Source organism: Lonchura striata, chromosome 5 (genome assembly GCF_050655825.1).
Source record: "Lonchura striata isolate lonStrDom1 chromosome 5, ASM5065582v1, whole genome shotgun sequence".
Classification (NCBI taxonomy): Eukaryota; Metazoa; Chordata; class Aves; order Passeriformes; family Estrildidae; genus Lonchura; species Lonchura striata.
In genome coordinates, this window is record NC_140707.1 from 57,075,311 (window position 1) to 57,093,170 (window position 17,860).

General features: G+C 43.1%; 1 protein-coding gene across 1 annotated transcript; it reads left to right on the forward strand.

The window, feature by feature from the left end:
* Positions 1-482: 482 nt before the first annotated feature.
* On the forward strand, positions 483-11,891 carry CALM1 (calmodulin 1). Its single transcript, XM_021531930.3, has 6 exons — positions 483-581; positions 3,510-3,540; positions 4,473-4,616; positions 6,631-6,737; positions 8,147-8,282; positions 8,510-11,891. Exons 1-6 carry the CDS (start codon positions 579-581, stop codon positions 8,536-8,538), a joined length of 450 nt encoding a protein of 149 aa, XP_021387605.1. The 5' UTR covers positions 483-578; the 3' UTR covers positions 8,539-11,891.
* Positions 11,892-17,860: the final 5,969 nt, after the last annotated feature.

The window sequence follows — 17,860 nt, forward strand, 5'->3', positions numbered from 1 at the left end:
ATTTTAGTTTCACAGCCGCTGTCACACACGCCTTGTCATCGAAAAAAGAGTCCTTTATTAACGTTTTCCCCTTTCCCCGCGCCGTCATCCTCTCGCAGGTGCCGCTCCGGGCTCCCCGGAGGAGCGCAGGCCCAACCCTCCGGCGAGGATGCTGTCTAGAAAATAAAAAAAGCACCAGCTCGGCCGACATGCCCTCACTCCAGGGTTCCAGCCTGGGAGCGGCGGCTCCCCGCGGGCTGCGCCGGCCCCGGCGCTTGGCAGAGAAGAGGCACCGGCGGCTCCCGGCTGCCCCCGGCCCTCGGGGCTGCGGGCGCGGGGCTGCGGGCGCGGCCCCGCCGGGGGAGGGGCCGGCCGCCGAGGGGGCAGGGCCGCCCGCCGCAGTCACCTCGCACATACCGCGCCGGGGAGGAGGGAAAAGGGCCCCGCTCCGGCGGAGGGATACATCCCCACGTATATAGCGGGCGGCGCAGGCTCACAGCCCCAGCACTCTGTGAGCCGCGCCGGGAGGAGGCAGCAGCCGCCGCCGCTTGTGGTCGCGCAGTTCGTGCAGCCGCCGCCGGGCCCGCCGCCGCCGCGCCATGGTAGGGGGCTCGTTCGCTCGCTCGACCCGCCGGGCGCGGCGCGGGGTGCCCGGGCTGGCGCGGGGGCTGGTGCGCAGTGCGCTCGCTGCGGGGCTGGGGACGGCCGGGTTGGTGGAGCCGGGCTATTCCCGGGGAGAAGCGGGGGTGGGGGCAGCCTCGCGGGGGCCCTTCCCGCCCGGGGCTCCGCGGGGTGAGCGGGTCGGTGGCTGCGGACTCTTCCTCTCCCTACCCCCCGCCGCCTTGCGCGGGATCGCTGCGGAGCTGCGGCCCTTCCTCTTCCGCCGCTTCCTTCCCCCTTCCCTGGGCCTGCCGTGTGGGCGCCCCGGACCCGCGCCCTCCCGCCCCGCCTCGCCTTCCCTCCCCTGCGGAAAGGGCTGGGCGCGTCTCCCCGGGGCTACGGCCCCAGCACCGGCTAGGGCGCGCTGCGGGGCGGGGCGCGGGTTTGCGGGCGAGGATCCCGCTCGGCTCCGGCACCAGCTGCACTGCGCAGGGAGCGGGGGGGCGGCCGGGGGAGGGCACCGCTCTGCAGCTACTGCGCCCCCGCCGTCCTCCCCAGTCCCCCCCCAAAAAACGCAGCCGCGGCGGCGAAGCCCATCGCTGTCTGCATTACATCATGTCTCCTCCTCTTCCTCCCGGCCCCCGCGCACCCGCCGGCCGCGGGGACCGGGGCGTTGTGCGAGTTGCTCGGTTGGAAGCGGCCCAGCTCCCGCACGGGGGGCTCGGGGCGGGAGGGGCGCAGCCTCCCTTCTCCCCAGGGTCTGCGGGGGAAGAGCTCCTGCCCCGGCTGCCCGCTGGAAGAAAGGCGATGGGGAGGGAAAGCTGGCCGCGGAGCCCGGGAGCCCTCGCGGCTGGGTGATGAGGACGTGGTGTGGCTGCCGGCTGGAGAGGGAGGGAGGGGAAACGGGGACGCACTGCAGCAGTGGGTGGCTGCTGGCCGGAAAGGGCGCCTGTTGCGCCGGCGGACTGCGAGCCTCCCGCCCCGCCGGCCGGGCGATGCCCGCCGGAACGCATCGCATCATCTGCGGAGTGCTCGCAAAAGAGAGCAAGAGGAAGGGCTGGGATTTTCCCGGCGGTTTTTCGCTTCCTACGAGAGCGGAGAAACAGTTGCAGATTGACCTGTAATCACTTTTTGGCAACGTGGGTGTTCCTCGAGTCTCTCCATCTCCCCTTCCCGTAGAAGGCTGACATCACCAGGACAGGATTTGATGACTTGGCTGGGTGGGAGCGATTGCTCCAGCCCTGGCTGGGTACCTTTGTCCTGTAGCTGTGGGGATAGCTAGTGGCTGTGCCTGTTGCTCGGGAAGGTGAACCCCTTGGCAGTGTAGGGTTGGGTTGTGTCCTCGGGCATCGCTGGGTGTGCGAAGGTTCTGGGGTTTTGTTTTGTTTTTTTTTTGGTTTTTTTTTTGTTTTTTTTTTTAATTTGAAATATGATTTTTAGAAACGTTTAGCGAGCTCCGATTAATGGGGCAATGAACTGGTGCTGTGGGCTGGAGGTTTTTTGCCAAGGTGTGGCTCTGTTTCCTGTTCTGCAGGGCAGTGAGTCTGTTATGTAAATTCCTTAGATAATCTTTAAGTGAAACCTCGCATTTTCTGGAAAATCGCTAAGAGTGCAGGAAGTCGAGCCGGATTTTGAGCACAAGCTTTTTGCAGTTATTAAAGGAGACTGTCTTTAGCTGTTAGCATGTATACCCTTTTCTCCATCCTCCAACACACTGCATGTGGGGAATTATTTAATCATTACGTACAGACCTTAAAAGAAACCCCCCACCGGTGAGATCTGTGTATTTTCCTTAACATATAGAGATTATTTTTAACCCTATCCTTTTTCATGCAAGAGCTTAACATTGCATAGCTGATTGATTCTCCATTGTATTTGTTGCTCTTTGTTGCAGTTAGATGGTTTTAAAACTTAATATTTTAGGACAAGAAGGGTTTGCCTACCTTCTCTGACCTACAAAATTCTCTGTTCTGTTTGTAAAAATAGTGCAGTAAAATGTGTTTAAAACACGTTAGTACCTTGCATTCGTATTATCTGTAATTAGGCACGTAAAATTCCTTTTTTTTTACTTTACTAGAAAAAGGCATATTTTTCCATAAAGGACTAGTTAGCACCTTTGAGTCCAAATTGGAGCTTTTTGTGATGCTCTATCCATATATAGGGAGAGGCTTCTGGAAGGATGTGACTATCACAGCCAAGCTCTAGAAAGCCCTTTCGATTGCCCACTGAATTGCAGAGCTTTGTATGCAGAAGTGCCCCTTGATGTACAGAAGGTCATAAGCAGGCATTTTAAATCCTGCCACTTAAAATTTTATATAAAACAACCTGCATGTCAGGATGAGGCACCTTAAACTGCTTGACTGAATGGAAAAATATGATGCGTGAAAACTAATTTTCTTTGTCAGGGGTGGCAAAAAATCTCTGTAACACTGTGATGTAATTAATCGGATGTAATTTGCAGCAGAGCCCCTCCTGTGGGGCTGGCAGAGGGCTGGAGCCTGCTGCGGTGAGCTGGGCAGGGCTGGAGCAGTGGGTGCAGTTTTAGCCCACGCGTGTGCGGTGCCCCCGCAATGCTCTGCTGGGAATGCCATGTGCTGTGAAACCCCGACACATGGCTTTGGGCATTTTGTGCCTCTCGGACCAATTGCAAAGAGCCTGCCCTGTGTCCTTCACTGGACCAAATCTGATTCATCAAGTTGCAGAATTGTGTTTGGTTCTTTATACGCAGTTTCAAACTGAGTTAGCATATGTTTTTGGAAACGGCTGCATGGTGTAGGTGAGTGCAGTCTCCTTGTAGAGACAGAATTTCAGGGTTTGAAAGTGACTTCATAAACGTAATGATAAATCACTTCTGAAATTAAAAGAAGTGCCTCATGGCTTGACAGAGCTGGCAGTAAACAATATTCTAAAATGTTCTATTCTTCGTGTAGGCTGATCAGCTGACTGAAGAACAGATTGCTGGTAAGTGTGTTGATGACAATTTTTTTTTTTTTTTGCTAGCTCTTGTGACTAAAAGAAAATATATTATCTCAAGCCTAGTGGAAAAAAAACATCTTTGACAATTTTAAATCTGTACTGCCACTTTTGAAAAACAGTCACTTAAAAAATCCCAAACTAAAAATATTCTGGAAGATTACTGGTTCATTGCCTCTTAATTTAGACTTCTTGACTACAGATAATGATATTTTTTTAGCTGTTCAGACTTGAGCTAAGTTCTCCTAGATTTCTGGCAAACAGAAATAATTACTAGACTCAAATTAACTACTTAGAGTCAAAGGAGACCTAGGTACTCTTTAATAGAGTGAAGATCAACTACAAATGAAACAGCAACAAATAAACCTCACATTGGTTTATTGCACATTTTATAAGTCAGTGTCTTTTAAATAAATCTTTTAACAAACTGCCTGTAATTCAGGCTGGTCAGGAGAAGCATTATTTGACCTTCTGGAGACCAGACACCGATTTGTGGCCAACACCAATTCTTATTGTCTGCTTACTTAAAAATAAGTGGTAAATGGCCATGCCTTTGTTCCTTTAAGTCTATTAATTGTTAAGAGAATCCTGTGGCTCCTTTCCCTTATTTCAGACAGCTGTTGTTTGTGGAGCAACTGTGCCTCAGGCAAGATGCAGATGCATGGAAATGAATTACAGAGTTATTAATGCAGATAAATAGCTACATGAAATAAGTTTGAATTTACTATGAATATTGTGTTGGTATTGTAAGTAATTTTTTATTTCTGTTTGAGAGTGTTCTCTCAATACAAGGACAGTTAGATAAAGAGAAAAAATGTTTCTTAGAATTGTGCCAGGCTTTGTCAGTAGAGTGCATTTTTAGTCTGTGGTTTTATCATGCTGGTGATATCTCTAAACACTGGGACTGTTTCTGTCTCTAGAATTCAAGGAAGCCTTTTCCCTATTTGACAAAGATGGTGATGGTACTATCACAACAAAAGAACTGGGAACTGTCATGAGGTCACTGGGTCAAAATCCAACAGAAGCAGAATTACAGGATATGATCAACGAGGTAGATGCTGATGGTAAGTGTTGGGAAGGTGCTCTGATCATCTTTAATGTGTATGACCTCCACACCTGGGCTTAAACTGCATTGACAAGACTATGACATAGAGCTCTTATAGCAGTTTCAAAGTGCCAGATAGACTCTAAACTCAGAAGAATGTCAAAGCTGCTAGCAGTATTCATGAGACTGAAAACAGGCAATGGGCAGAGACAAAGTTATGCTATTTGTCTTTAATATTTTATGGGTCACAGGCTTCCTATTGATAGGTGACTTGCCCTGACCTACCATTAACCTGTCTTTCCATCCAGCTTTTCTGGTTTTCAGCCCATGCTGGTTTTAATAGCTTTACCAATGTCTGTGGTTTTGACTAAGGCAAAAAATGTGTTAGAAGTGGAATAGTGTTTTCAATGGAAGTTTAGCACAACAGGAAGAGTATGTAGTCTATCTAATGTAGTAAATCCCTAATAGCTAGAGAGGGTCTATTGGAGGTAAAGGCAGAAAACCCTTCCCATAGCAAGGCTAACAGAATTATTTTAAATGAACACCAGAAAGCCCATATTGAAACACATGCTGTGTTTCTGAACTCCACATAGGCTAACAGTTTTATAAAGGAATAATATTTCCCCTGCTCAGGGATGTCAAGCCTTTAGTCTTGTATGTTGGTTGTGATATTTTCTCTAACCATTTTGTAAAGAAGAGTGAAAGTATATTGGCAAGCATATAAATTATTGCATTTTCAGGCCATATTAAATAAGCTACTTTCTTAAAAAAAGTAAGTTGACTTGAACTGCTAAGTCTTTGCAGAAACTGAAAAGCTTCAATGTCTGCAGTGGTATGTAGAGTATGTGTATAGTAGCTTCTTTAGGCTGCAGACCAAAATGCTGCTCTGGTGGATTTAAAACAGAATGGGACTGAGGACTTCAGATGAGTATGCCTGCCCAATTGTTTAAATCTGGTTTACAGCAGAATGCATTGCTATTCTTTTGCATGTTCATTGAGGTTGTTTTCAAAACTGAATGTGGGACTTGTGTTCATATTTTACCAATACGTAAAGCTGGCCATGATGATAAATACCTTTGTATGTCTCAGGCTGGAATCCCTAGGATACAAGGATTTTCTTAAACTTCATTTGTTGCACAATGAATTTGTATGCTTCTTTAAATCAGTGGGTAGATCTTACTTGCACACTAAACTGTTCAATATGGTTTTGTGAACTACTTAATGTGCCTTGGCATATAGAGCCGAGTCCTGACTATACAAATCTAACTTCTATACCATACGGCTTTTTCCTCAGCTTTGAGCAGCCTGAAATATAAATCTTTGCTTTGAATGAAAAGCTTAATCTTAGGGGTGAGGCCTGGATGTCAACAAGGATTTTCAGTTTTGCAGTAAAATACCTGTAAGAACACCTACAGCTAAGCTTATCAGTAATAACAAATAATGTCAGCTTTTCTCGTGTCACTGGAATTTGCAGGTTCTTGTTGCCCCTTAGAATGGTTTGTTGCTTTTGTTGTGTGTAACTTTGGTTGATAAGGTAGTTGATTTTTTAGAAAGAAGAAAGTATTTACAGTTCAGTGATGTGTGATGTTCCCAAATATTAGATAGCCTTGGATTGTAATGACAGCTTAATAGGAGTTCTTCCTGGAAGACACAACAATTGACAGATTATAAAGAAATTAAAAGGTTGATTTTTGTGGGAGTTATTTGAAATAAAAATAAGTCTATTTATTGGTTAACCTTGAAGCATCAGACTGACATTTTACTTGTAGCTTTGGTGGCAAATGGTGTGGCTTGTCCTTGAAAGAAGGCAGCAGTTGATTTTGTGCTGGAACAGAGTGGCTGCTCTGGCTGCTGCATGTTATAATAGCAAAAAGACAGTGGTAGCAATTTAGAAAGAACCTATTAGTCTATAAGGACAGTTAACAGAGCATCTGGAAATCTTGTCCCTGGCTAAGTCAAATGTCAGATTTTTGGTTTTTTGTTAGTGAAGAAAAGCTTGGAAGTTTAATTATTTGAAGTTTCTTTTTATTAAGGCAATGGCACTATCGACTTCCCTGAATTTTTAACCATGATGGCCAGAAAAATGAAGGACACAGACAGCGAGGAAGAAATCCGTGAGGCATTCCGAGTCTTTGACAAGGTATTACTAAAAGTACAGCTACTCTTCAAAAGCAGTAATGATGTCTGTATTTTCCTTAGTGTTTTCTCTCTTCTTGTCTAGGAGGAGAAAGAGGAGTTGGAAACATAACAGATTGTTCTGAATATAGAAGCAGGACTGTTTCAGCCTGGTTCTACTTGCTTTATACAGTGAGGTCTAAGCTTTAGGCTCATCCATGAGGAAAACTTTCTGGCCTTTCCTTAGAAACAGAGATTAGTGGGACTTAATGCTTGGTGTGGGGTGGAGAGTGGGGGGGGTTGAGACGTGTGGGTAGAGAAGGGGGATTTTTCTCTACCTTTTGACTTTAGGGGGAAAGGAGAAACATTTGCATGGATGCACATGGTTTTGTACTACCCTATGGAAGCTTTTGAAGTTAGGATTATGTCATCGGTATTTGGAGGGACACAAAGTATTGCATGTTCTCTTCTCAAAATGTGAAGTTTGAGGTTGCTTTTATGAAAACTTAAGAGCTCAGCTCCCTTGACCTTGTTTAAGAATACCTGGGCATATGTCTGTTTTCTAGAACAGGAGTTCCCCTCTTCAGGTTGTTTGAGCATGACAGATGTTTTACGAGAATTGTGTGGAGTAGTGGCTGGTGCAGATGTAAAAATCTTGCACATATATGTGTGGAAGAAGACTTCGCTACTACTTTTTGTAGAAAAAAGTGTCTGTCTCTAGTACTTTGCTGAAAATGTGGGGGTATTTCTGCAGACAAGATTAGTGTTTAAAGCCACTGAGGTAGGTTATCTACTAGATAGTGTATTCTTCCAGCGTATGGAATTTCTGAAGTGGTTCAGAGTGAACTTTAGGTTTGATGTTGCAAATGGGGACACTGGCTTAGAAGTATCTATTTCTCTTCTCTTTTTAATTTTGCCATAAAACTTCTCAAAACTCCTTATGAGTACAATTTAAATGCTTGTTTGATTTGTTCTTTATCACCTTATCCAAGAAGCCTAACATAGCTGCCATCTGGTTTTAGAGGCAGTGTTATCACAGAAGAGAAAGCTGACTTCATTCTTGCTGGTGGGGAAGCGGGTCTCTTTTTGACCTTGCTTAGGCAGCAGAGACTAAACAAAAACTTTTTTTGTTTTTTTTCTGTTTATTTTTGAAAGCTCTTTAAAAACATTAAAAATACCTTATCACAACTACAAGTCAGGCATGCAGTTGTTATTACAGCACAATGATTGTATGGAAGGATATGGTGTCATGCATGCCTCAGAAGGCAGGGGAACTAATACATACTTCAATTTGTACAGTGTGCCAGATTTGTACATCTGTCCCAGGTGCTGTAAGGCTGCTTAAGAAGAAGTTGCTGGAAACCTAGGTGTAGTTTCCACGTTAGTCAATGTCGGGATTGTTGTTCATGGTCTTGTGCAACTCTTTTCTCCTAGGATGGCAACGGCTACATCAGTGCAGCAGAACTACGCCATGTTATGACAAACTTAGGAGAAAAGCTAACAGATGAAGAAGTAGATGAAATGATCAGAGAAGCAGACATTGATGGGGATGGGCAAGTCAACTATGAAGGTAAAAAGATGCTTGTCTTGACTCAAAACCATTATTCAGACAGAGGAAAGGCTGTTGCATAGGGCATTAATTTTTAATACTTGAGACACTAGTTTGCTTGTCCGCTTCTGTGGACAAAACCTTAGATGCAGTGAAAGGTGCTTTTTTTAATGCCAGCTGTGTTTTAGACACTTTTGATTTGAAGTACACTGGAGACAGTAAATCACAGTGACTCTTTATCTTTTCAGAATTCGTACAGATGATGACTGCAAAGTGAAGAGACCTCCTTTACACCTTTTTTCCTCTAGAAGAATCAAATTGAATCTTTTACTTACCTCTTGCAAAAAAAAAAATGTTCATTTATTCATTCTGTTTCTGTATAGCAAAACTGAATGTCAAATTACCTTCTGTCCACAAACTGCATGTAATGGTTGGTGGTCCTGTCCCTAAAAGATAAAGTTAAACATCAGTTTTACAATATAAATAATTGTACTACCTTGAAAATAAAAAAAAAAAGGAAGCACTTAGTGAACTCGAAAGTTCCATTTGCTAATGACTATTACACTGTTTGGGCTGGCCAGTTTTTCATGCATGCAGCTTGACAATTGAGCACAGTCAGACATGTGTATTAAAAGGAAAAAAAACCTAAAGGATCCACTTTCTTGTTCAACAGTGGATTCTAGTTCAATTTGTAGTATAAATTGTCATAGCTGGTTTACTTTAAAATTGGTTTATACCTCAGGATGGTATGCAGCAAAATGGTTGAAGGATGCAAAACTTAAAGAAAATGCCCTAAAGGTTGAATGGTTCTCCTGTACGTAGCAGTGTGCTCCAAAAATAGGATGATCTTAACTATGGATGGCATGTCTGTGTTAAAATACTGGTTTAACGTTGTCTGCATTGCACTATAGTGAAACGGGTGTCAGGCTGTTACCGTTCACAAAATTTTTAAAAGAAACCTTCACCAAGGGAGCATCTTTGGACTCTCATATTTTTAAAACCTTCTGTACCATGACTTGGAGCTGGCGGAGTAGCCTGTGGACTTCAGCACAACTATCAACATTGCTGTTCAAGATATTACAGTTTATGTCCATTCCAAGTTGTAAATGCTAGTCTTTTTTTTCCAATAAAAGACCATTAACTTAAAGGTGGTGTTAAATGCTTTGTAAAGTTAAAATATATATATATAATTGAGATAATAAACCAAAAAAGCAGTAGGAAGGAAGTGTTTCTATGAATGACTTGCTGCTAAATTATAATGCACATGTATGCAATAAGTTATCCCCTATCTTTTCAAGATGGCAAGAACTGACCTCCTGTAACCCAAGACCTTTGCTATAAATAAATGAACTTGTGCTTGCCTTTCATATTACGACAATGTTAATTTAGTTGGTCTCAAAGTCGTGTAATGCTGACTCGTCAACTATCAGCACAGAAGTAACACCTCATTTCACTACAGTGGAGAGCTCTGAGCATGCATGTCAATACTGGGGAAACATGTATAGGTTGCTTATGTTTTTTTGACAGGTTATAAAAACTAGTGGGAGAATTTAAACAGCATGGACTTCATAGATATCTGTGATTCTCAAACATGCCAAAAATGCATTTATCTGCCCACAGAAATCAGAAGGACATTTTACAATATGTATTTTAAAAAACCAAATTAAGCTTTTTTGGAAACTGGGGCTATTATGTCTTGACTTCTCAAACACTTGCATGAATTTTGTGGGGTGGAGAAGAGGACTAGGGTTAATTTAAAAATGATCTTGTTACTTCTGCTTTGCATGCACTAGCAGTGCTTAGTCATTCCAGTTCTCTGAATAAGTGTTCTCTGATCCTTCAGCTTCCCCATGAATGAGTGGCAAAGCAGCCGTGTGCACTCTTCTTTGTCTGAAAGAAGAATGCTTCTTCTCTTTTTTCTTTTTTTTTCTTTTAAGCAGAGCCTCCATGTGGAAGGCTTTTATGCTTGGGAGGGAGGGACTACAGCATAATTACTGACTGTAAGTTTTTGTTTCCAAATGTAATGGGTTGAAAACCATAATTGTTTGATTGCATTTGGTTTTGGAGAGTATTGATACCATCTCTAGAAAGAAATACAAGTCTCCATTCATCCTGTCTAACTGAGGTGCGTGTGTTAAGAACTTGGTTTGCTCAGTGGTGGGAGGGGGTCAAGAACCACCTCCAGAAGGCAATTGAGACTACCTGCCTTCAGTGATTTTTATTTTTTTTCCCCTGGGGGGTGGGGGGAGTTCTGGGTGACAAGGGACCCAGACACCTTAACCAAGTGCCTAAAAGTTAGATGGGCTGAATGTAGGCAATCGTTTAGATATCTATTTGTTGCAAAGGCTTAATACCGTGGCTGTGAATGCTGTCCTAGCAAACTGGCCTCGATGATGGGAATGTCTGACTTACCATTTGAAAGTAGAGTCTTGCATAGCAGCTGCAAACTACTAAAGTAGTGCTTGAGACTGGCTGCACTGATTCTGTCGACCAGCTTTTAAAGAGAATGTACTCAAGAGACCGGCAAGGCAGGAACATTGGTTGCAGCTCTGAACTAATTACTTCTGCCTGAGTGTGCAGAGATCTTGTCTAGTAGGTAAATGCTTCTTACCATCTATCTGTCATTCACTCATGGTTGGTAGGGTAGTTCACCTAAGAACAGCTGCTTTTAGCTTACTCAGTGTGCTCTGTGCTTGCTAGCAGAGACCTCATCCTGCAAGAGGTTCTTGGCTTGATTAGAAATTGTCTGGCAGTGTGCAGTGTTGGTATGCCCTGTAACTGAATCTGCCTGGAGGTATCTAATTATTAACTGACTTCAGTACCACATCAACCTCGAGTAAATGTATCCTCTGTACAGGACTTAAGCTCTGTTCCCTTCTGCATAGTGAATAACTAGAAAAATGAAATGGTGTCATCAAGGTATTTAAAAATTTTTTTAATTTTTTTTTTTCCTGTGAGTGCGTGTGTGTGGCTTTGGCTTTTTCCAAATGTGAAAGTGTGGGCTGGATACACTTGGTGCATGGCTTAGAAACATGGGACTGGAAAGAACTTCCTGGGTCATCAGATCCAGTCCCCTGCTATTGCAGGCAACCGTGTCATATAATCCTTTTAATAAACTGATCAAGCTTAAACACCTGCTTGTAAGTGGCTTGTTTTCATGGAAGTTCTGTAACTCATGTTGCTCTCAACTGATGCAAATAATATATGAAATATGAAGTTAATCAAAAGGTCCTCCAGCTTAGGTTTAGGTTTATCATTAAATTTATTTAACTGACTTTCTTGAACCTGTTATTATTTGCACAACACTCAGGAAAGTGTTGAGTCTTTACCCCTCTTGCTATGAATAAGAGTTGGTGTGCTTGCTTATTTTTTTTTATGGAAAAGATGGATGTCTGGCTTGTTGAAACCTGTTAGATATGTTAATTGTCAAGGCAAGAAACAGCTGAGCTACTTGTATTTGATACATAAATTTAAGGCTAGAGTATACATAACCATTTTTAAAACACATCAACTTGCAGTGTAGTTTTATATTTAATACTGCAATTGTACTGCTAAAGTTTAAACTGCTGTTAATCATATTCCTCTTCTGATCATAATGAAAAAATAAAGGGTAAGAAAATGCCTAACATAGATTATTCATTATCATGCTTATTTTATTAATAATTCAGGTATCGAAACATCTCCAGGTATGGGGCATTTGTTTTGTTTGCTGGGATGGGCTGGAGTGAGGGGTGGGGAGGGTTACTGATACAGGAAATTCTTAATCCCCAACCATTTGTCACACTTGCACAGCTTCAGAAGCACAGACATTATGAGAAACTTTAACAAAGGACCCTGTACCTTAGTGATGCCTTAGGTGCACATGGGGTGGGGCTGGGCAGGGGACTGTGGCTGCCAGGCCCTGCGCCCTGGCCAGGGCAGCGCGGGGCAGGGTGGGGCTGTGTCCTGGGCCCTGGATTGCAGCACGTGTGTGATGTGAATGTAGATTCTTGTTCCCAGATGACAACATCCTAGACTAAAACCACAGTCTTGGGGTTTAGAAATACCAGAGTTAATACAGCTTGCTTATCCCCTGCTATGAGACTAACTGGAACACTGCAATCCTGTTAGGGTTTGAGTTCTTTTTATTTCATAGTGTTGTTTTAGTTTGGGTTTTTTTTGGTTTGGTTCGTTTGTTTGTTCATGGGGTGTGGGGGGGTGATGCTTGGTTGGTTTGAGTTATGGTGTTTTCTTGTTTAGGTTTTTTTTTTTTTTTCAATTTGCTAAGTGAAATCTGACATGGGACTGTGGCAGAATCACAGCATGTTCTTCTGATACACAAACAGAACTGTCAAGTGAACATAGGCAGTGAAGGCTGATGCCCTGGTTCTCCTGACTGACATTTAGGAAACTAAATATTTTATTTTCAAGTAGAGTGGGGGGATCTTTAAAATCAGCAAGACAAATGTACCAGGTTGTGTGGGGATTTTTTTCCTAACAGCATTGCAATTCCAAAATATTAATGATATTGGGTATTTTTAAAAATCAAAATACAAGATTGTGAAGTAATGAATTACATGATGAATTTTGTAAAGAACTGGGATTCCAAAGATTATTGATGTTGTTGACTATAGAAACTTTGCATGAAGGCTCAAGTATTTAGTGGATTTTATGTTTTCTAAGAATCCCAATCAGTGCGTTATCCTAGGGTAGCAGTCAAAGGATATTTATTTAAAAGAGTTGGTAATTTCTTTAATAGTAATAAATTGGGTTTTGAACCAAAGTGAACAAGTATCCCAATAAATTGTAGACCTGCTGATTAGGTAGACAGCAAGAAAACCTCTTACAGTCTCATAGATGATTAGGCATAGTTGTTATCTAGCAGTAAATTAGTGTTGCTCTCTATCCGACTGATGACTGTAACCAGGAGCAGCGCACACTTCAAAGCACAGCACAGCCCTTTTGGCCTTCAAACTATTAAACTCCAGGAGAAAAACCTGCAAACATTTAATACAAAAAAAAATTGTATCACAGGGTGAAATTTCTCCCATATCCCTGTGGAGACCAGCGCTGTGGAGCAATGCTAAAGAAAGTTGAGAAGCAAATCTCCCAGCATTACCACCAGTGACCCTCAAAAAGAAGTTGCAAGTTGTCCTTTCCAGCATGCCTGCAGGTGAGGGACAAAGCTAGATGTGCCTGGCAGTGGGTACCACAGCCTCATTTGTGGTGTTTTCTTGTTTTGATCTTTCATAGAAGTTTCATTGACTGGAAAATCTTGCACAGACCTTCTCGGAGCTTCTTTCATTTCAGTTGCCTTAGAAGTCAGCATTCACAGAAATACTGAAAGAATTATTCATAGTACAGCATTTTCCTGACAAAAACAATTCCTAAAATAGTGGTTGAAGTACAATATGAAAACTGTTCTAATAATGTAAAAATTAATCAAAATTATTTCTGAATATTATTTATTTCCAGATCTCTAAATATGATCTATTTCAAAAACAGATTCTTCAACAAATGTCATGCTTGCTCTAAAATTTGCGGCATTTAAAATGAACACAATATGTGAACAGGAACCAACTGAATCAACTGAGAAAGCCATAAAAAGGCATTAAAAAGCATTCCCCATTTTACCAGTTTGCAGTGGGATTGGCAATAATAATACTGTCAGTATAGCAAGCATTCTGAAAAAGGGTATGGTGAAAGAAACGGATGGAGAGAGATTTAAAAGAATACCTGTCCATGGGACTGCTTTATAGTCTTGTCCTGCCAAGTTTTTGTTGTCCATAAGGCTGTAAATATTTAATTGTGGACTCCCTGAATTGTTTTTAGCAGTGGTGCTGGTACTCAGTTTGTCCAGTTGTCCTGGCTCCTCATAGCTCCACCCTGCTCCATGCTAATTTCATATTTACCTGAAAATATACAACATGGAAAAGCTGTCAGCCTGCTGCTGTTCAGAACTTGCCAAATGTGCTCTGCTTGTTCTCAGCTTTTTAAAAGAATATATTTAAAATAATAATTTCTTGCAGGTAGTCTGTTAGGAGACAAAATATGAACACAATTTCATAAAGGTTTTACTGACTATATTGTGGAGAGAAATTTTAGCCCAGAGTATTTAGCTGTCTAAGCATCTCTGTGCTGTATCAACAAAATTAGTTTCTCAAGGGTTTTAACTTAAAATTTGATAGCTATTTCCTAATAACTAATTTGTTTCTTTAGATATATAAAAATTCCTGCACAAATATACCAGGTGCCCTGACAGTGTGTATGATGCTGTCCACATTACATAGCTGAATTAAAGACAAGAAGATTCAATCAGTAAATTAAGTCAGTAAGTAAAGCAGATTTTTAGTATCAAGGAAGACATCTCGCACTATCTTATAGTTACAAAAGCATAGCTAAAGTGTGAAAATAGCCTTGCTGATCTATTTTCCATCAACTTAATTTGTAGAGGAAGGTAATTTCTTAAGTAGCTCAGGTCATTATTCATTTCTGTATTAAACACTTGCATATGTGCAAAATACTATTCAAGAAAAATGGTCTTAGAGCTACAAAATTAAGTACTCAAAAAAATCCAATTGAGGTTATCCATGAAACTTGAGACTGGTCTATTGCAAATGTGATTGCAAAACATCGTGACACTGTCTTACCTCATTCTATACTGCCCTCAGCATCTTTCCATCAGTGCTATTAAAAAGCATTGCACTGCAACTTTCTTTTGAATGCATCATTCTATCCATACCCTAGTCACTAGCCACTATGCAGTGGGTAGTGCTTTGGACTTCGATCCAAAGTCAGAATTATTATTCTCCCATGGCTCTTAGGTGTCTGAGTGCTTCACAAATGCTGCGTTCTTTTAAGGACACACAGTGAATTGAGGACATGCTTTATCCTCCCCAAACAAAAGGAGCTGAGGTGCACTGAAATCCAAAGCAGTATTTCTGAGAGTTCAATGTGAGACATTTTCATTTGTCAGAATCATAATCATGCCTTATGTGTGGTACAAAGACACCTTGTCAGTAAGAGCATCTTTCAAGTCTGAAAACCCGTCTGAGCCTCTGGGTCAGGCCGTTCTTGTCCAGCGTTCTTGGAAGAAGCGACTGCCTGTAGACAGATGAGTCTGAGTGATTGATCCCACCCCACACAGGGCTCCATGCAAAGACCAAGAGCACTTGTTTTCCAGGGCAGCTGTGGCCTGCATTACCCAGCAGATCAGCTGCCTTCTTTCAGCCCCCATATCATTCACTATGTGTTGCCTTGTTCATGCAAAAGAAGAAAATACATCAACTATGCAGCATTTCTTTCATTGCACCACACCAATTCATGCCCAGAGCAGCAGGGAAGAGAACAAACTGAAGAAAATAGGGTAATTTCATGCTAGGACCACAAAACAGGGGGAAGCTGGTGGAACTGATCATTTGTGAAAGGAGAGTAGGGGAATAAATGTGGCAAACCCCCTCAATTGCAGCACTTTGTGCTTTCCAGCATAACCTTGTACTTTCATTGCTGTTTCAGTCCTGTAATGTATTACCACAAAAGGGAAAGCAGAACTACACCCCCACCACAGGAAACTCGGTTGTGTGGCATCATGGTGACACCCCAGTGAGTCATCGGACCTGCTGCCATTGGGTTCTGCACAGGCTTCTGTGACCTCTTGTGGTAGCAGAGGAGCAGCAAGCTTCCTCAGGCAACCCAGCATGGGGAGAGAGTGCTTTGCCCAAAGATTTGCAGGGGAAATGTGAATTCAGGACTGTGGGAGCAGCTCAAGGCTCTGCAGGAAGCTGGGCTTTAATGGTCCTAAGCTTTTCCACCCATCCCCTGTAACCATGACCCCATACCTTCTGTTCTCTTCCTGACCTGCCTGCTCCCTTCCTCTCCATTTTACTCTCTAGCCATGTCAGGCCCAGCTTGTACCTCTCAGACTTTTCTAGGTTTCCTTGTCCCACAGTCCTTACTCTTTTTTCATTTCTGCAGTCATGGGATAACTCCAATTGGGAACTCAGCCCCACCAGCCACTGGCTTGCTCCCCTCCCCAGTGGGGTGGGGGAGAGAATCAGAAGAATAAAAGTGAGAAAATTCATGGATTGAGATTTAGAGAATTTGATCAGGAAAGATCATGCACATGCACAAATAAAGCAAAACAAGGGATTAATTCACTATACCCCATGGGCAGGCAGGTTCTCAGCCATCCCTAGGAAAGCAGGGTTCCATCCCATTTAATGATTATTTGAGAAAACAAACACAATAACTCCAACAACATTCCCCCTTCCTTCTTCTTCCCCCAGACTTTATTGCTGAGCATGATACCATCTGGTATGGAATATCACAGAATGGTTTGGGTTGGAAGAGACCTAAAAGATCATCTAGTTCCAACCCCTCTTCCACTGGACTGGGTTGCTCAATGCCCCATCCAGCTTGGCCTTGAACATTGCCAGGGATGGGGCATCCACAGCTTCTCTGGGCAGTTCCCTTGGGACAGTTGAAGTCGGCTCACCTGGCTGCATTCCCTCTGTCTGTGCATGCCTCGCCTGCTTGCTGGTGGGGTGGGGTGAGAAGCCCAAGAAAAAGTCTTGATGGTGTGCAAGCACACTGCTCAGTGATAGCTAAAACGTCCCTTTGTTATCAACATTTTTTATGTCACAAATCCAAAACCGAGCACTGTACGAGCAACTAGGAAGAAACTCTACCCCAGCCTAAACCAGTACCCATCTATTTCTCTCACTAATGAGGGCTGCCAATGATATATCTTCTTCCAGATCTCCATTCCCACAACTTTTGGTCCTAATTAGTTGATTTCTCACCAGACAACTTTATTCTCTAAGTTGCCTAAGTCAGGGTGATCTCTTCGGTCAGGGCATAGACCAAAGTTTTCCTGTGCTCTGCTCAGGCCCCAGGTTGCAGGTGTGGATCTGAGCCCTGCCTGACCTGCTTGACTTACAGCAGCAGAGAGGTTTGGCTGCAAAAAAGAAAAGATACAGTACAGGCTGCCCCAAGCTTCAAGCTGGAGATACTTAGTCTAGGGTGAGGCAGCTGTTGGAAATCCACCTTGGTCATCAGTGCCACCTGTGAGGGTCCACTGCTCTGCCTCACTGCTTTCCTGAAACACTGCTTTTGTCTCAGAAGTTACTGCTTTTGTAAACATGGAGTGCACCACTCATATCTTCTGAACTACTCTCATACCTTCTTGCCTTCACAAAGAGCTTTGCTATCCATTTTTGAGCAGACTCATACTAGATGCAAGTTTAAGCAGTCACTTATCCACCAAGGATACTCAGCCATCTTGAATCTAAAATGCAGCAGATTTATAAGAAACAGTCTTTGCACGTGGGTTGCTCCCAACAGCTATCAATGCATTACCTTTTAAACTTAGGGCTACAATGTGGTGCAGACAGGGAGGAAAGTTATACAGGGACCAACACAGAGAGCCCTCCCAGCTCTTCTCCTACCAACTCTCCTCTCTCTTTTGTCTTCCCTTCTTACCTAATCTCCATCTCTTCTTATATGTCATGACACACTTTTCCTATTCTACAAATACCACCTCATTGAACCTAACTCTGCTAATAGGCAGCTTTAGATTAGGACATCAGTTACTATTTGCTGAACTACTGCAGGAGTACCCA

Bases quoted from the DNA above. Each gene is read 5' to 3' on its own strand.
- CALM1 (XM_021531930.3), top strand. The intron at 3,541-4,472 runs GTAAGTGTGTTG...TTCTGTCTCTAG, and splicing joins GACTGAAGAACAGATTGCTG to AATTCAAGGAAGCCTTTTCC. The intron at 4,617-6,630 runs GTAAGTGTTGGG...CTTTTTATTAAG, and splicing joins CAACGAGGTAGATGCTGATG to GCAATGGCACTATCGACTTC.